A 16,294-nucleotide genomic window follows, 5' to 3' on the forward strand; every position below is an offset into this window, starting at 1 on the left:
GCGGAGATTGTTACAGTGAGGCTGCCAGTGACAAGAACAGCGTGGAGGCACCGGGGTAAAGTGATCCCGCTCCATGTGCAATTAGCCAAGAAGGCCTTTTAGGCCGAAGCCAAAAATACTGGAGGGGAAAGTGGCAAAGGATGTAGGGAGACATGAGAACTGGTTTCTTTTTTTTCTTCTGAGAGGCACATGGAAAAAAAGAAGTTGATCAACTCACTCAAACTTTCAAGCTGGATGAAGACCAACGCTTCCACTCAGGATGATTATAAAAACATTGGAGATGTGTTTTGGCAATGGTGGGACTCCCAAAAGTGTGCCAGCCCGGTGCCGCGCGGCGTGTGTCACCACACTGTGCCACCTGATACTGTAGCTCCACGGTGCCTTCAGGGGCCACTCTACACCAGCGGAAGCTGTGACTGATGGATGCTGCTCGTGCCAGACGGAGTCTGCTCCACTTCCGCAGTGACAGAGCATCTCCAACGAGAGGCACGTTCAGCAGTTCCTTTCTCTAAAGGTTTGCTAACAGGCAGCACTAGAGGGATAAAAAAACAAGAGGCTACTTTATAACTGCATTATGAGCTTTTCTGGTTTTAAAAGGTTAATTGCTAGAAAGATGTAATACATTAGTTAATTGACATAGAATTTGTGGGAAACTATTCTAATGACCAATTCACTATTTTAGTCATCTATATGAACTTAATCTGGTTCCAGTTATTTCTTTTTTTCAATCATATTTTTTTTTAAATATCATTGAGACTTTGTTCAGTCAAAACAAATCAAAGCCAAGGGAATATACTTTTTTCTTCCTTTATTCTTTTGTTTTCTTATTAGTTCCTGAAGCCCCAATAATGAGTTAAATGATAATTTCCAATTTTGATGGAAAAAAGGAGGGAAAAAAAGTAAAAGACAGGATAGTTATCCACAATTATCTTTATCATCATTGTCATTATGATTTTACATCCCAGCAACACAATGCAGATTAAAACCACTCCTGTAGCAAAGCTCTTCAGAGGGAGCTGCAGGTGATTGGTTGTCGTGAGCCGAGGCAGGAGGAGCGTTAGAGGCCCAGAGCGTTACAGTGCAGGAGTGTTGGTGGTGATGGGGCACAAAGACAGCAGAAATAAAGACAAATGGGAGAGAAATAACATTTTTTTTTTTTTTTTTTTACAATCAACACTTGAAATGATGTAGGCACTTGCAAATGACACGGTAGTACAAAATGTAAACCATACTTTGGTGTTTCATTTTTACCTCTTGACTTAAATTTCATTAAACATGTTTTTGTCTTTTTACAAAATGTACCAAAACACTAGCGAAGAGGAAGATCTTGGGAGGATGATGACATGAATAAATATGAACAAAATTTAAATCATACCCTCTAAACTAAAAAGGCAACCTGGTTTGAAGTGACATCAAACTCTATGACTAAGCTTGTTCACAAGATATTTAGCCACGGCTGGTCTATAGAGGGAACCATAAAGTGCATCTTTGGATGGATGAGAAAAACAACACTGAATGGAAATGCTATTGACTCTTTCAGCACAAAAGAATTCATAAACAGTTACTGATGTGTTTGGGACACTCAAACAAATTGCTCCCAAATTTAAACCAATGACTGAACTGAAAACAAATAAAACAAAATCATACAACTAAAACAATATTAAACAAACAAAACATTTAAAATAATCTCTGCGCATTTTGCTTTCCAAAAAAAAAAAAAAAAAAAAATGCAGAAGAATTCAAGACTTCCACTCAAGGCACATTTCGACACACGATGCAGATGTAGCACCTCATCGCTCATTTTTCAGACTGTTAAAAACATTATTTACCTCCGATTATTTTTGTTTTAAACATGGAAACAAATCAAATTTAGAAAAAACGAAGTGACAAACTGGCAGCTGCAATAACTGAATCGCACAAATTTGTTATCAACCGATACTTCAGAAAATAGATTTTAATCAGCTTAAGGTCCATAAAAAGACATCCCCTTGCCTTTCCTCACCATGTCACTGACTTCAGTGTGGTTATTCAGACTCAAAATCAGTCAGGTTTAAGGGCAGTAATACTCGGGAGAGTTTTAATTAACTGTGCAGGAAGGGCGTGACCGTCCTAACCACAGCGTCTCTTTAAAACACTCCCATGGACAAAACATAAAGCTAGATTTGGCATGTGACAACTCGGTCAATAGCACAAAATCTTAGCATGAAGCAAAGGAGGTGAGAAAAGAGGAGAAGGTGTGTGTAATGAGATAACCCCTCTGCTGCTTAGGTGGTAAGCAGATCATTGTGGTTCTCCACTACAGTCTTCCTCCCCCAAGTAAAGTTAATGTAACCCGCAGAGAAGGGAAATTATCCACTTTGGACTACTGGGGTTTCAGAAAGGAGGGTAAAGAAAATTGTGTGTGTGTGTGTGTGTGTGTTGCTGCCTGTTGCCCTTTTCAACATGCCCTGCTCCCATTCTTTGGCTTTCAGGTGAGGGCCACATGCGAGGGCCCATCGTCACGCCTCACACAGCCTCATCTCCAGCTCTTACAGTTCAATTAGTCCGTCTTACTGTGGTTGTTGTTCAGGAGAGTGTGGCCGTTCTGCACATGGCCGTTCTTAAACTTTTCATTCTGCTCGAGACCACCGTCCTCATCTTCCGTCTCGGTCTCGTCTTTATCGCTCCGCTCGTCCTCGACAATGTCCTGTGGGGTAAAACAAGACAGAACATCTGTACAGCTGCTGCCTTGAGGTGAACGTGCTGTGTGGTGGGATGAGGAAAGTTGAAAGTGGCAGTTCGTACGTTTGCTGGCAGGAACTTTATGACCATGCGCACGATGAGCACCGCCCAGAAGATGTGCAGAGCCTGCAGCACGAGCATTAGCCCGTTGAAGAAGTAGAAGCCGAGGAAGGGGGGGTAGAGGGTCAGGGGGTACACCCACGTTGTGTATATGATCCTGTACGAGGACAAAGGCAGAACAGAGAGTCCAGTCAGAGCCACCTACAGTCCCCATCAAAAGCCCATTGAGAGGAGCCAGAACTGTACACAATGTGTCTGTTGTTACGTTTCCATTAAATTGTTGCTCAAGCTTTAAGCAAATTCACAACATTTCTGCAAAAAGAATCAGTGCGTGTTTCCATCAGCTACCTGTACGTGGACATATTCAGCAAGTCATGATCAATAAAATGGAGCACATGTAACTCATAATAGCATTTTATCGCAATGATTTTGTCTCCTTTGAGCTGCTGTTGTGATAGAGTTAACCTTCATATGGTATTATTTAATATTGTTGTCATTACCAGAAAATAGTAATAATAATAGTTATTATTATTATATTAGTTGTGTAACTTCTTAAAGCAGTTTGAAGCAGATATCACTATTTGGGACTATATTCAGGAAATAGCTATATCTTACAAATGTGGGATGAAAATCATAGTTTTGTGAGATGTATTCACAATCAGTCTTTATCACATCTTCTCTTTACATATCCCAGCCTTTCCACCCGAGTCAAGAATAAACACCTTTTTTTTCCACACATTGCAAAATGCCACAGGATACAAATTTTAAAAAAAAAATGTGTGTCAATGTTGCACTTTCCCTTCTTACAGTAAACTCAGTGACTAACACAGTGACATCAGTCTTACCAGAAGGGGAGTATTACGAGGCGAGTGCCAATGAAAACTGCAGCAAACATGGTGAAGATGAAGTTGCAGGTTTTCCTCCAACCTGCATAGTTGAACATTTTGGCAGACTGCAATGAAAGGCAGAGAGATCAGAGTTTCACCTTTTCCAATATTCGCCTCTAGAGGGCAGCAAATCAGTCGCTTTTATGATGTTTACTAAGATTGAAATTAGATTTAAAATGAAAGACACATCACCTGTTATTTGCATGTGACAAACCTAACAATTTATTTATTTGTGTCGACTAAATAATCTAATTCAGGCCATTATCAGTAAAACAGCCCTTTTTCTGCCATATTAGCGTGTCGTCATACCTCCATTAAATAGTCGGAGGAATCATGCACCAACATGATCAAAGTCCCTGCCCGGATGTAGTTGACCAGCCAGGAGAAACTTATAAGGGAAATTGTGGCCACATGGTGAATTATCTGCTCTTTGAAATCCTGGAAAGAGAGAAAAAAGAGAGTAACAGAAAGAGATGGGTTAAAGACAACATGATACAACATGTTTGGTCACTTATTGATCGAGCAGTAAAGATTGGTCACCGATCAACAGTGTGTGTTCTGATTGATTGATACTGGATTTACAAATGATTAACTCTCTGCACATGGCAGATTATATGGCCTCACAGCTATGAAAATAAACTAAATCCACAGACGGAAGCAAATCCTCACGTTAGAGGTTGATTTCAACACAGGGGATCTCAGGAAAACTGTTAAGTTACTGTTTTGGTTTTAACAGATTAGTTCCTCACATTTGTGAGCTGGAGTTACAAAACAAGGGCTGGCACAGAGGTGGCGGCTTGAAGGTCTGTCACAACAGGGACCTGTGGACAAAACGATCCCTCTGTCTCTCCACAGTGCGATTGCACCAGAGCTCCCGTCACACATTAACTCACAGCGCACCACAGCGCAGTTTTGTTGCTCGCTCACTCCGCCTTTACCAAACCGACAGAGCGGAACGGATGAGTGGCGTTGAACATCATCTATAATGTCCAGAATGCTGACAGCTCCACTCAATAAAAAGCATAAACTCTGGACATTTTAATGGAGAAATCAATATCCAAACCTCAAAATACACAGCAGGTCATTCTCATAAAGTCATGCACTCTGAGAACAACCTCTCCTGATGGAAGGTTTCTGAGGGACTTTATGGATGCAAACACGGGACAGGCAGCTCACTTACCTTACGTTTCACATCCGATGCTACACTAAAAATCAGCGAGACATAGAAGCCCAGTTCGATCATGTAGTACCAGTACTGTGAAGGCAACAGTGGCTGAAAGAAAACAGGAAAGAAAAGCTGATGATGCAACCAATAATTGTATCTATTAGATAGTCAAGTCATTTGGTAAACTAGATTATGTTTCTACAAGTTACATGCCCTCTCACCTTGTTTACAATTTTATATAAATGTGAGAATATTAAAATCTAAACTTAATGAAATGAGAGGTTCCAGATTAGACTGGACTGGCATACCATTTTCGGGAAGCCATCCCACATCTGCTTCATATCATACAACCATGGTTTCTGAGGAGAAACGGACACTTATTATTAATGAGGGTTTAAGTGTCCCACAAAACACCACAAGCACTCTCGAGCACAAACACTAAACAAGAACAAAGTGGGAAACAAAGTGTTTTGTGGTTGAGTTACATATAAACTTCCTACATTTCTGTACTTTTGTTTGTATGTAGCAAACAACTCCTGTTTCAGAGGAAGCAACAAGTCAGGAAGACAAAAGTTGCCAGGAAAATAATTATTAATATGTTTCAAGTTATGACTAGAGTATGACTATTACATGGTTAGATTTCACAGAATGACACATGTAGTGATTTTTTTTGCTCATTGTGAAAACTTTGAGTGCCAGATTCTGACACAGTACTCACATCAATAAGGACTGCCAGGCCAGCAAAGAAAGCAAGAAGGTAAAACGTAAATCTCCAACTGTAAGAGAATGCACAGCGATCTCAGAAATCAAATTTGGGGTTATTGGAAACAGCTGAGGAAAATTGGAAGTTTACCTTTGACATCAGATATTGTAAATCATAAAAGGAAATATAAAACGGGCTAACATTTTAAAATCAAATGTCACTGACAAAATAAAAAACGTAATCTCCAGCCCACGTGTCACTGGAGTTTGAACATCCAATTCAATAGATAATTACTTTATTGATCCCCAAATAATCAATTTCACCAGGGAAAAAAAAACCTCCCTTTGATAGACGCATTTTATATTTTGCAGCGTTTGTTTTGGGTGCAGTGTGTGGAGGTGTTTTGTGAAAACAAAGTTGCACCTCACCGACTGAGGTGTTGCCAGAAGTTTATTTATAAGATTGTATGACCTTTGCATTGCAGAATTATATTTGTCTACTTTGTTCTCTTATAACCTCATGACCCCTGAAATCTAACTGGCAAGTTATGACAATGGTTAATAATTAACGGTTAAATCATTCACCGCCAAAAATTATTCTGACTCAATAATGCTATAATGCTTAATATATATATATATATATATATATATATATATATATATATATATATATATATATATATATATATATATATATATATATATATATATTTTTATTATTATTTTTTTATTTTTTTAACGCCGGTGTAATTAAGTCCCGCCAAGATTTAACCTGGGTATACTTTGGCCCAGGCCAGAGTATCCCTCAGGGATAAACTGTCCTGGCTAGTCTTTGAAGTTTCAGGGCATTATTACTTTAATTACATTAAATTACAAATGCATTATGTTTTGGGTATTTGTTTTTATTTGAATCTGTAACATTACTAAGAAGTGTTTTTCTGGTTGAAGTAATAAAAGTCTATGTTTTGACAAAGCTGAACCCCCAATAAAATGTTGAAAAATAAAGTAATTCTTGTGTATCATTACTGATATAATCGCGGTATAACCTGGCGTGAGGGGTATGAATTGGCCGAGGCCGCAATATATAGTAAAAATAGTGACCTTTAACCCTTGGTATAGTCCGGACTGGAGGTATACTAGGGCCTGTTACACCGAGCCAACCAAGCGCTGTGGAAACCCTGACAAGAGTCTGCCAAATAGACACGCAGCTCACAACCTCCCAGCTCAACTAATTGATGCAAGAAAAACAAAGCTGCTTTATTCTGCCGGACGGGTTGACTGGGGACAGCCTAGTGCATCGACCACAGCTCCCCTGCATTCTAGGCACCAATCTCAGTTAACGGGTAATGATCGTCAACTAGGGTTGGGTATTGATCGGATAAAGAAAAAATTTAAATCCAAATTAGCATCTATCGTCATGACCTCTGCAAATTTTTTGTTAGAACCTAAAACGCACTAAATGACAGAAAACCCCATTTCATTGTGACTTGAGTGTTCGCGGTCTCGTGCATTTTCAATCCAAACAAATCATGAAATACATACAGAAGAAAATCTTCTTTAGGGTTTAAAATCAGGCGTTTACAAGCACACAAATTAGAATAAAAGATAGACAATGGGTTGAAGGTGTATTTGATGTCTGGCTGGGGATGTTTAGCTACCATGCTTCCCGAAACTTTTTGAGTTTGCAGGGTCTGTCCTGGTTTCTCCGCCGCCTGAACCACCTCTGGACCTGTCGCTCTGGACAGCCCGTCTGTTTGCTTAAACTCTCTATGGAGCTCTGACAGCAAAAGCAGGACAAAGGGGAAAGAAAGAGTCAGTACTGTCTTTAATGTTTGAAGTTATAAAACACTGAAGATTTATGGTTATTTTTATATTGGCTCTCTCATCCGTTTACACCTCAAACATCTCTGCGTTCTATGGTTAGGCTCAAGCTGTGCTATTGCCACAGGAGTATGAAACAGTACTGGCTTCCTAACGTATGCAGGATCATTACCTGTGTTGGATGCTTTGATGTGCTGCAGAAATAGGACTCCAGGACGGGATTTGGAGGAGTACGAACACGCGGCTTGTCACTCACTCCCAACAGGGAAGCGAGAGGAGTCGCCACCACCCTGAAAAGAGAAAAACCTCACTTAAACGTCATCTCACATTTGTCAGGAATGGAAAACGCAAATCAGAAAGGGATAGTCAGATCAACAGGCAAATGACACAGATAAAACCCTACACAGTCACCGCTGGAGATGACTCACCTCTCAAAAATCTGTCTGCACACCAGGAAGCACAGTGCGATGGGTATAGTAGCCCACAGGTCCTGTGTTTTAGGGAAAACTTGACCATCGTGGTCCGTCAGGTCAGCCCAGCCGTGGCCTTCTGGAAACCAAATCCAGTCCGCCCATATCTTCTCACTAAACTGAGACCACATCCTAAAAGATGAAACAAAAAAGGGAAAAAAGGATTTGTGTGTTTTTTTTCTATTATGTGGAAGGAAATTGAGACCGGTAATAAAAAGGTTTTGTCTGCTTGGTGATCTCTATTCAGATTTTCCATTTGATAAATATAGCACTCACTCAGCTGTGACAATAGGCCGAGAGAAAGAAAAGGAAACAGAGAGGAATGAGTATTGATTAGCGGTGATGAATCTCACTGGGCTTTTGCAACAGGCGCCGTATCTGGGCACTTCCTGTTCCAGATGAAGAGGAATGATGAAGTTTTTTTTTTGGCTAGGCTGCGCACAATGTAATCAATAACCCATGAGCATTTTATTAGGCTCTCTAACCCAGACTGCAGTTTGGCACCAATTCAAATTCCTTGAAAAACTATTACTGCAACTGGATGACATCTTTACTCCGACACGCGTCTGAAATCACTCCATATGTAATAAACCCGTAATAGTGAGCCGTAAATAGCTGCCAGAAGGCCTTAGAACTTAACAGACTGTTTTTTTGAACACCCAATAACGTCTGAGTTGTGATGATGTCTTTTTTTTAAAAATAATTTCTAATTTCTGAGACACTCTGTATCATCAGGTTAAAATTTAAGTTTGCCCAATACTTTCATTTATGACAAAATATCTGTTAGCTGTACTTTGGGTATAGTGCTAATTAGCAAATGTTATCGCACAGTGCCCAAGTTCAACTTAGCGGACTTTTGTACTACGTTATTATAGTGCAGAAAGACCAACAGGATCTGCTATCAAACAACCTAAGATGCCAGGAGTGATGATATAATCACTGGCAACTCCTCAATTATACATTAAGTCATTAATTAATCTCGGATCAGCTGATTTTGAGCAGATGACCTCATATTACTGCTTTTCTTTTCTTTTTTTCAGTAAAAGTTTTGTGTCTTTAGTGTGACCGTCTTTATGGGGCATATCATTTAAGAGGGGAATTCCGGTTGTCACACATTTCCTGGAAGATCTCTTCATAATGACACAAGTGTGGACTTTAACCCGTTCTTAGCAAACTGTGAATGCCCAGTAACTTATGCAGACTACCTTTGTCAGCAGAGGAGTTTCACTTGGGATCAATAGCGGTGATATCTCAACTTATCCTATCATTTAAAGTTAATCAGTGTGGGGTTGTGGGTGAACCTGCTGCCTCCTGTGTGTCACCACTCTCATATATTCCATACAAAAATGTCTAACTTGACTTTATGTGTCCATCATTACGCTTCACTGACAAAAGATTGCGTTAACGCTTTTGAATGCTTCAAAGAGAATGTGTTTTTTTTTTGTGAATTGTTTTAAAATATGTTAATGAGTGCAAGTTTTCTAATTAGTCCTGAAGTGAACTATATGATTTGGGTCAACAAACGGAAATGTTTTTTCGGTCTAATAGTGGAAACTGGAAACCAACCATGGGGCTGCAAAAGCCGTCAGTTGTACATCCCACTTCTTACATGCAAAGTACTCATTTGTGTGAGCTGATCCAAGCTGAAAAAGCACACAATCATGTGACAGCAGCTGACGATTTTCAAACTGGCAATGTTACAAGCAACCAGAAGTAAAGTGTGCACAGGTTAAACACAATACACATCCCTGTGTTCCTAGATATTTCCGCAGCACCAGCCAGAAAGAGTTTTACAGTTGCTCCTGCTGGTGTGCGATTTCTTCAATAGTTTACAGAAGAACAGGTCAGGTAACAGCGGTTTAGCCGGTGCAACTGCTGCAAGCTAAAGTAAACTTCCATTTAATTGAGTGAACTATGTTGACATATCTTCTAGTATGGCATGTAACAAATGAGTAGGGCTGCTTCCCTTATAGTCTATAGTTTTGGTCCAAATTCTTTGGTCGACAACTCATGTATTATGCTTTTTCATGGCGAATGATTAATTTCAAAGAAACCTTTGAGAAAATCTCAGGTAAGCACAAGATTTACAATTGGGGCTTTTGTGTGATTGTTGAGAAACTTAAGTTTTACAGATCTGTTGATTATATCTACTAAGTACTAAGTAAGACCAGTAGACTGGTGTATACAGTTTAGTATAGGCCTTCAAATTATCACAATTGGGATTTTATAACAAAAACAAACAAGCAATTTCTGAACATTTATGCTATTCCACTTGGAAACGAAACATCAGACATGTGGAAATTGTATTAGGGAACAGATTAATGCACGCTGTAATAATTGGTTTGTTGCATTGTCCTCTATCTGTTTTCATTACTCGCCACTCAGCTAATGAATGCACATTTCCATTAAAGTGTTTGGAGAGACCAAAGTGCACTGTGCCACCGATGGTTTAATGTCTGAGTGAAGTTTTTAGACAGGCACCAAGAAGAGTGACTTTGTCTAAACTCAAATTACAATCTTAATTCCCATTTATTTTCTCAAATCTCAGCAGTATGTAGCATACTCTGTACGAGAAAGACTGTTAATATATTAACTGCTACGCATCTACAGTCCATCTGTGAGCAATGTTTTGACTGATAACTATACTTTGAAAGAAAACATTTTGTGTGTAATGAGCTGAAGGACAAATAAAACAGAGTTAAAAAATAAGGGTCAGATTATGTGCACAGAGTTTGTTTATTGTATATAATTTGTACATATGTACAATGAAAGCTATGTGAAACCGGAATCAAATTCAATGCATAACTAAACACACATGGTTAATGAAACAGATTCTGATTTACTTTTTGTCGAGGAAACCAGTATAATGCCAACTACCACGGCTGGCATACAACAATATGTCATCTTGCAACACTTTGTGGTCGTTTCTTCTCTACTTCCCCAGTTTCCTGTTAAATAGTAGAATGTGTGGTTTTGAGCAGGGGAGGGCGAACCAAGTTATGCAATTATGAACGAGCAAAAGTGATTTTGAAGATGTAAACTGCGCAGGTTTAAAAAACTTTAACAAATTCCAAGACACACCTTTAAAGTTTTACCGCCTCAAGCCCAGGCAAGATAGACAAAGTCTGCCATTTTCAGAGTTTGGAAAGCTCTCCCCTGAGGCACAGACACGCATATCAGAGAGTTTTACTGAACTTCATGAGTATAAAATAGCGGAATGGTGCTTAAAATAAAGAGGATCTTTATGAGGTTATTTTCCTTCCTCAATAAAACCTTGAAGGACGGATTATGCCTCCTGTTGTACAGACTTCAAAGTCCTTGGATCTTAATAGGATAAGACTGACTTGACTACAGCAGACACAAAAGCATGACTCGCATTGAATATCCAAAACAATGTCAGACAGGCAACGTCCTTCAGGCTGCAATGACGCCGCAGACCCTTGTTTTTTTTTAAACTTCAGGGTCGTCCACACTTAAAGTGTCCAATTTGTCAGCCACACAGCCCACTGCGCAGTTTGCGTAAACTCTTGCAGGGAGTGGCAGAGTGCGCATGAATGGCGTAAATGGGGAGTCTCCCGGACATAGCGGAACAGACTGCCTGACTTGAGATGGAGCTTTCCAAAAGTTTCTCCAACACTGTCAAAACAATCGTCAACTCACTCGCGTTTAAGCTTCATTTGTTTTCGCCCACACAGGAAAGACACGGATACTCGTTATTTAGCGTTCCCCGTGTAATAACATAACAAAGTGGGCAACTCTGCAGTATACGTTAACAAACTTTTTAGCGCATTCACAACTCGCACCACAACCGAGGCACACACGGCCGTTTATCCGGTGGAAACCACTTCTGCATTTCATCAGGGGTCGATCATTGAGCTCTGTTAGTCTCGACTGCTTTCACGGCCTCCGGTTGTCGCGGTGTAGCTTAACAAATAGACCCGACACCGAGAAAAAGGCCCGTTAGCGAGCTAAACTTTGAACGAGTCCCGTTTGACGTCTCCTGACGGTTGAACCCGATGGTTACCGTTAAGAACAGGTCAGCGAAGTTTGACGCCTAACGTTACACTTCTGATTAAACTTCCACGTAAACGCCTCCCGCGGGAGACTCTCCCCTTAGCGTAACGCAGCGTCCATGACTTGAGTTAAAGCAGCGTTACCGACCATAACTGACACGTCCTCCGTGTAACGCTAGCTAACGGTGCAGCCAGCTTACCTCTCCTCACCTCACTGTATCCGGGCAGGTAACGTCGCCGCTTTTAAAATGTCTCCTCTCGTCTGCAGCAGCTGCTCGTCCTCTGTTCCTGTTGTCGCGGAGGGGGTTTCATGTAGCGTTAGTTCTGGACATAAAAAAAAAACAAAAACACTCCAACTTGTCGAACGTTAACGTTACGTTAAATGAGCGACAACCCCTTCTCCTTCCTTCTTCTCCTCAACAAACTCAGGTTTGCAACATTCTCAAAGAAACTGACAAAAAGTGTCGCACTTTCTCCCGGAAACTCTTCTGTCCACCGAGGACAAAAGAGTCTAACTTGACACTTTCCCGTCTTCCCAAAGTAACGTGGGCCTCGGCGTGTTGCCGTTCAGCCGGGTAGTTCAATTGGTGGGATATAGTGGTTATCACGGTTGTATGTTAGGATAGGAGAGGGGAGGGGGCTAAAGTGACGTGGACCTTTACTCTGTATGAGAGGTGGTTAGTGCCACAAGAGGGAGGGTGGTGAGGAACACATGTCCTCCAGTGGAAAGAGTCAAGTTAGTAATTAAAAAAATGAATCACTAGAAATGTGTAACGTATATTGGAAGTATTCATTAACATAGTTGCCTATCATTTACCTGAATGTCCCTGAAGAAATAACCAAACTGTAGTCAAGTAGAATAAAAGTTGTTACATTAAATTTGAGGGAACAGAGAGGAGTGCTTTGGTTAAGTAGGCCACCAACGTAAGTTCACATGTATTTATACAGGGTATCTTTTCCAAAAAAATGGGATGATTATGATTATTACATGAACATGTCCTTGGTGCCATCTAGAGCCTTTCATCAGACCTGTTGCCACCTAGGTGGCCTACTTAACCAATGCACTGCTCTGTTCTCTCAAATTGAATGTAACAACTTTTGAGGCGTATTCTACTTATTGTTATTCTTTTAGTTTTCATCATCATCATTGTGGTTTTATAAGGTCGACTTGCAATGTAATAAATAACAACAATAACACAAGTGTCTTAAACATGTGGCATTTCCCACCGTTCCAATTGTGTGCATGCTCTGTTCTTTGTGTCTTTTTCTTGCTCTACTGGACTTTGTTGTACGGTCATATCCACATGAAGAGTGTCTTAGTATTTGACCTAACCTACACATTACAACTGCAGTATGCAAAATTGGCAGGGCGATTGTCTCTCAACCGCTCTCAACATAGCGTGGGCTGAGCCAGTGGCTCTCAGCTAACGATGCTAACAGTGCAAACAACAGCAATGCTTCTGCAGCAACTCTGTCTGCCAGGACGGCGTTATCAGCTGTAACCACTGTGTAATCTTTGGGGCACGCTCACACGCACTAACATGCACTAAAAGCACGCCTGATCAGCTTGGCTGTATAAACAATGAATGCAGATGCTCCCCCTCGGATCACAACACACACAGGAGAGGGACACTTCATGCTCTGCTCAGGTTGACAATACTCCACTACATCCAGACTCCGGCCACTGCATAGTTTTGACTCGACTGTTTTCCATATGGCAGCCGGGTGAACAGGAAATAGGCAATGCAGTAACAATATATATATATATATATATATATATATATATATATATATATATATATATATATATATATATATATATATTAAAGCGCTGCTTAATAGTAAATAATAGTAAATCGTCAAGCTACAGTCTTTTGCAGCAGTTTTTCTGATCAGATAACAGATTCCCCTTCTTCATTCTGGTATGCGTTTATGGCATTAATCACCCTTCATACCTTTAGGCTTGCCATCGAGGCCGAGACTTGTTTGGACGCGTCGGACCCAAACCAAAGAGCCGCGGCAGACGGACTGAGCACGCCCCGAATGTGGTTACTCACACACCTCTCAGCCTTTTCCCTCCTTTCCATACCTGACCTGGATAGTTATGCCTGCGGTGTCGTAAATAACTCATGGCTGAGGTTGGGTTATCAATTATTTAACATAATTGTGTGCAATTATAATGGCGATTGTGTACGGACTTGTAATTATACTGAACTTAAAATGCAGCAAAAATAACGTTCTTCCTGGTCCTCGGTAAGGTTGGTCCAGCAGGTAACAGTCTCTCTCATGCAACCAACACAGGAGGCCAGATGTTTTCCACTCGGCTCAATACTTCCTCAGGCCTATAGAGAGCAGCAAACTCCCCTGGATAGCTCATAAATGAGCTAACACCCAAACATTGACACAACCTTAATCTATCCCATCATTTTCTGATTCATCATGCAGAGGAAAAATGGGATTTTTTTTGGTAAATCGCATGATGTGAACAGTTAAACAGACACACATTTTAATTCTAAATTGTACTTTATTTTCTTTTAAAGATATATGTTTTAAAACAGCGATTGTAGAGAATAAATAAAGAAACATTATGTTATTGTTTTTTTTTTACTTCCATAGGTACATTTATGCAATTAAAAACTCTATAATAAGTGTGTTCATTGTCTTGAAGACCACAGAAATCCTCTTTTTTTCTTCTTCTTAAATTAAAAAAAGAAATTGTCACATACCCCCCGAACCCGCCCCACCCTCATCAAATTGATTACCAAATAAATTAAACGTAAAAAATCAAGATAGAAAAATTCCCAGCCATTCCTTCAGCTTTGTTAATTTGAAAAGTAGTGGCAGCAGAGAATCTTAACTTGTGAAGTCCTTAAACTCCATTTTTAAACAAAGGTATGTACAGCGAGAGGAAATTCAAATATCTTCCAGTTTAATTACCCCATGTTTTTAATTTACGTATAAATAATAAAACTAACTCTACATAACAATATTACCAATGGTAATAATACAGAATAGTATTTTCTTTTCGCCTCCGACTGGGTAGACTGGCTTTCTGTTAATGCCGTAGACCACAAATCACACTATACAGTAGAACCCTGTTCAGAAGAATAACATCATTGATATGCTTTTTCTTAACATGTAGATCTTGTTGCTGACAATAGAGTATGTACATAATATAAATGAATCCAGCTGTGGAATGATAGGAAATCTGGAGCACTTCTGATATTGCGGATGCGGATTCTGTAGATGTATTTTGTCGCTGATATTACTGCTGTCGTTTGTTGTTTTTGAAAGCGCATACACGTGATACTGCTTTTTGTGAAGTGTTGCTCCTGTGCTATACGGTTGGTCAAACAACCAAAAAAGGCTGGGACATCCCAAGTGGTTTTCTTGATTGAACTCTTAGGTTTTCCTGAATGCAAAGAAGAAGAGGAGAGAGAAAAGGGACAAAAAGCAGAGAGCATTTTTAAACCAAATCACACACATCAAACACATACATTTAAGACTTTGGAAGTGGAATGGTGTCTGCAATACACACTGCTTGTACTGATGCCTCAGGGGAATCTCGTTAATCAACTCGTGTCCATGCAACTCAAATAGTGATAGTCATACTGCTGCAAGTATATGCACGTTCTTAGAAAATAGTTTGTCCTCTCTTTTGGCAGGCAAATAAATTCAGAACATGCACAGCAGGAATTCTGGCGGGGATAACTCTAACCTCCAAATTTTTAGAAAACAGTTGGAGCTCATTTTACATTTATTCTAATGATATTCAGAACCATGTTCACCAAACTGTAGTTTCTCAGAGAGGTAAGAGTATTCAAATCATCCACGAGATTTGTGATGCAGGTTGCTGCAAACAGGGCATCTGCAGGTACCAGAACAATCTATTTGTGACATTTTAAGACCTTATTAATGCCAGTTCATCTAAATAAAACTATTGAACAACAAATGTAAATCATCTGTAGCTTATAAATATTGACAAAGAAAAAAAAATCCTCAACAAGTAGTCATTAACTCTCAAACTTTGTTTAAACCTTCTTAGATTTCTATAAATTATAATTCTGATTATTTTCTGATAATCAATATACAACCTTTTTAAACGTGGTTAGAAGACTGCAGAAACCCTGTGCACAAGCCACTTTGTGTGTTTTTGGTTATTAGAAATGCCAAGGGGATATTTTTGGATGCACCTTTTGAATACTATAACACTACGAGTAGCTTTTGGTGTTGCATAGCATGGTTTTAGAGTCCCAGAAATCCTACGGAGGATTACAGTTCCTCAGCCAGCAGCACGTGTCACAGGAACCAAACAGCTTTACCCAAAACCTTCTAGAGTAAGGTTAGTGTCTCAGTTGGTACAACACACACACACACACACACACACACACACACACACACACACACACACACATAAATATTTTGTTCACATCTAGCCAATACAAAACACTCACA

General features: G+C 39.9%; 2 protein-coding genes across 7 annotated transcripts in view; both read right to left on the bottom strand.

The window, feature by feature from the left end:
- Positions 1–912: 912 nt before the first annotated feature.
- Positions 913–12,434, bottom strand: cers2a (ceramide synthase 2a). Of its 2 annotated transcripts, none has more exons than XM_068575862.1 (11): positions 12,050–12,434; positions 7,785–7,958; positions 7,529–7,646; positions 7,194–7,312; positions 5,552–5,609; positions 5,142–5,192; positions 4,849–4,941; positions 3,978–4,106; positions 3,627–3,733; positions 2,785–2,938; positions 913–2,686 (listed from the first exon to the last, which is right to left on the bottom strand). In XM_068575862.1, exons 2-11 carry the CDS (start codon positions 7,955–7,957, stop codon positions 2,540–2,542), a joined length of 1,149 nt encoding a protein of 382 aa, XP_068431963.1. In that variant the 5' UTR covers position 7,958; positions 12,050–12,434; the 3' UTR covers positions 913–2,539. The 2 variants fall into 2 exon arrangements, with proteins under 2 accessions (XP_068431963.1, XP_068431962.1); XM_068575861.1 differs by having other exon boundaries at positions 12,040–12,434.
- A 1,967-nt stretch (positions 12,435–14,401) lies between these two features.
- The window catches only part of celf3a (cugbp, Elav-like family member 3a), a 30,139-nt gene continuing 28,246 nt past the window's right edge, over positions 14,402–16,294 (bottom strand). For all 5 annotated transcript variants that reach the window (XR_011077444.1, XM_068575923.1, XM_068575921.1 and 2 more), the window contains one exon: positions 14,402–15,251. The gene's annotated coding sequence lies outside the window, so the exon portion shown is untranslated. The remainder of the gene's footprint in view (positions 15,252–16,294) is intronic.

This window comes from Clinocottus analis, unplaced genomic scaffold (assembly GCF_023055335.1).
Source record: "Clinocottus analis isolate CAN_PGR_092001 unplaced genomic scaffold, fCliAna1.0.p SCAF_14, whole genome shotgun sequence".
Classification (NCBI taxonomy): domain Eukaryota; kingdom Metazoa; phylum Chordata; class Actinopteri; order Perciformes; family Cottidae; genus Clinocottus; species Clinocottus analis.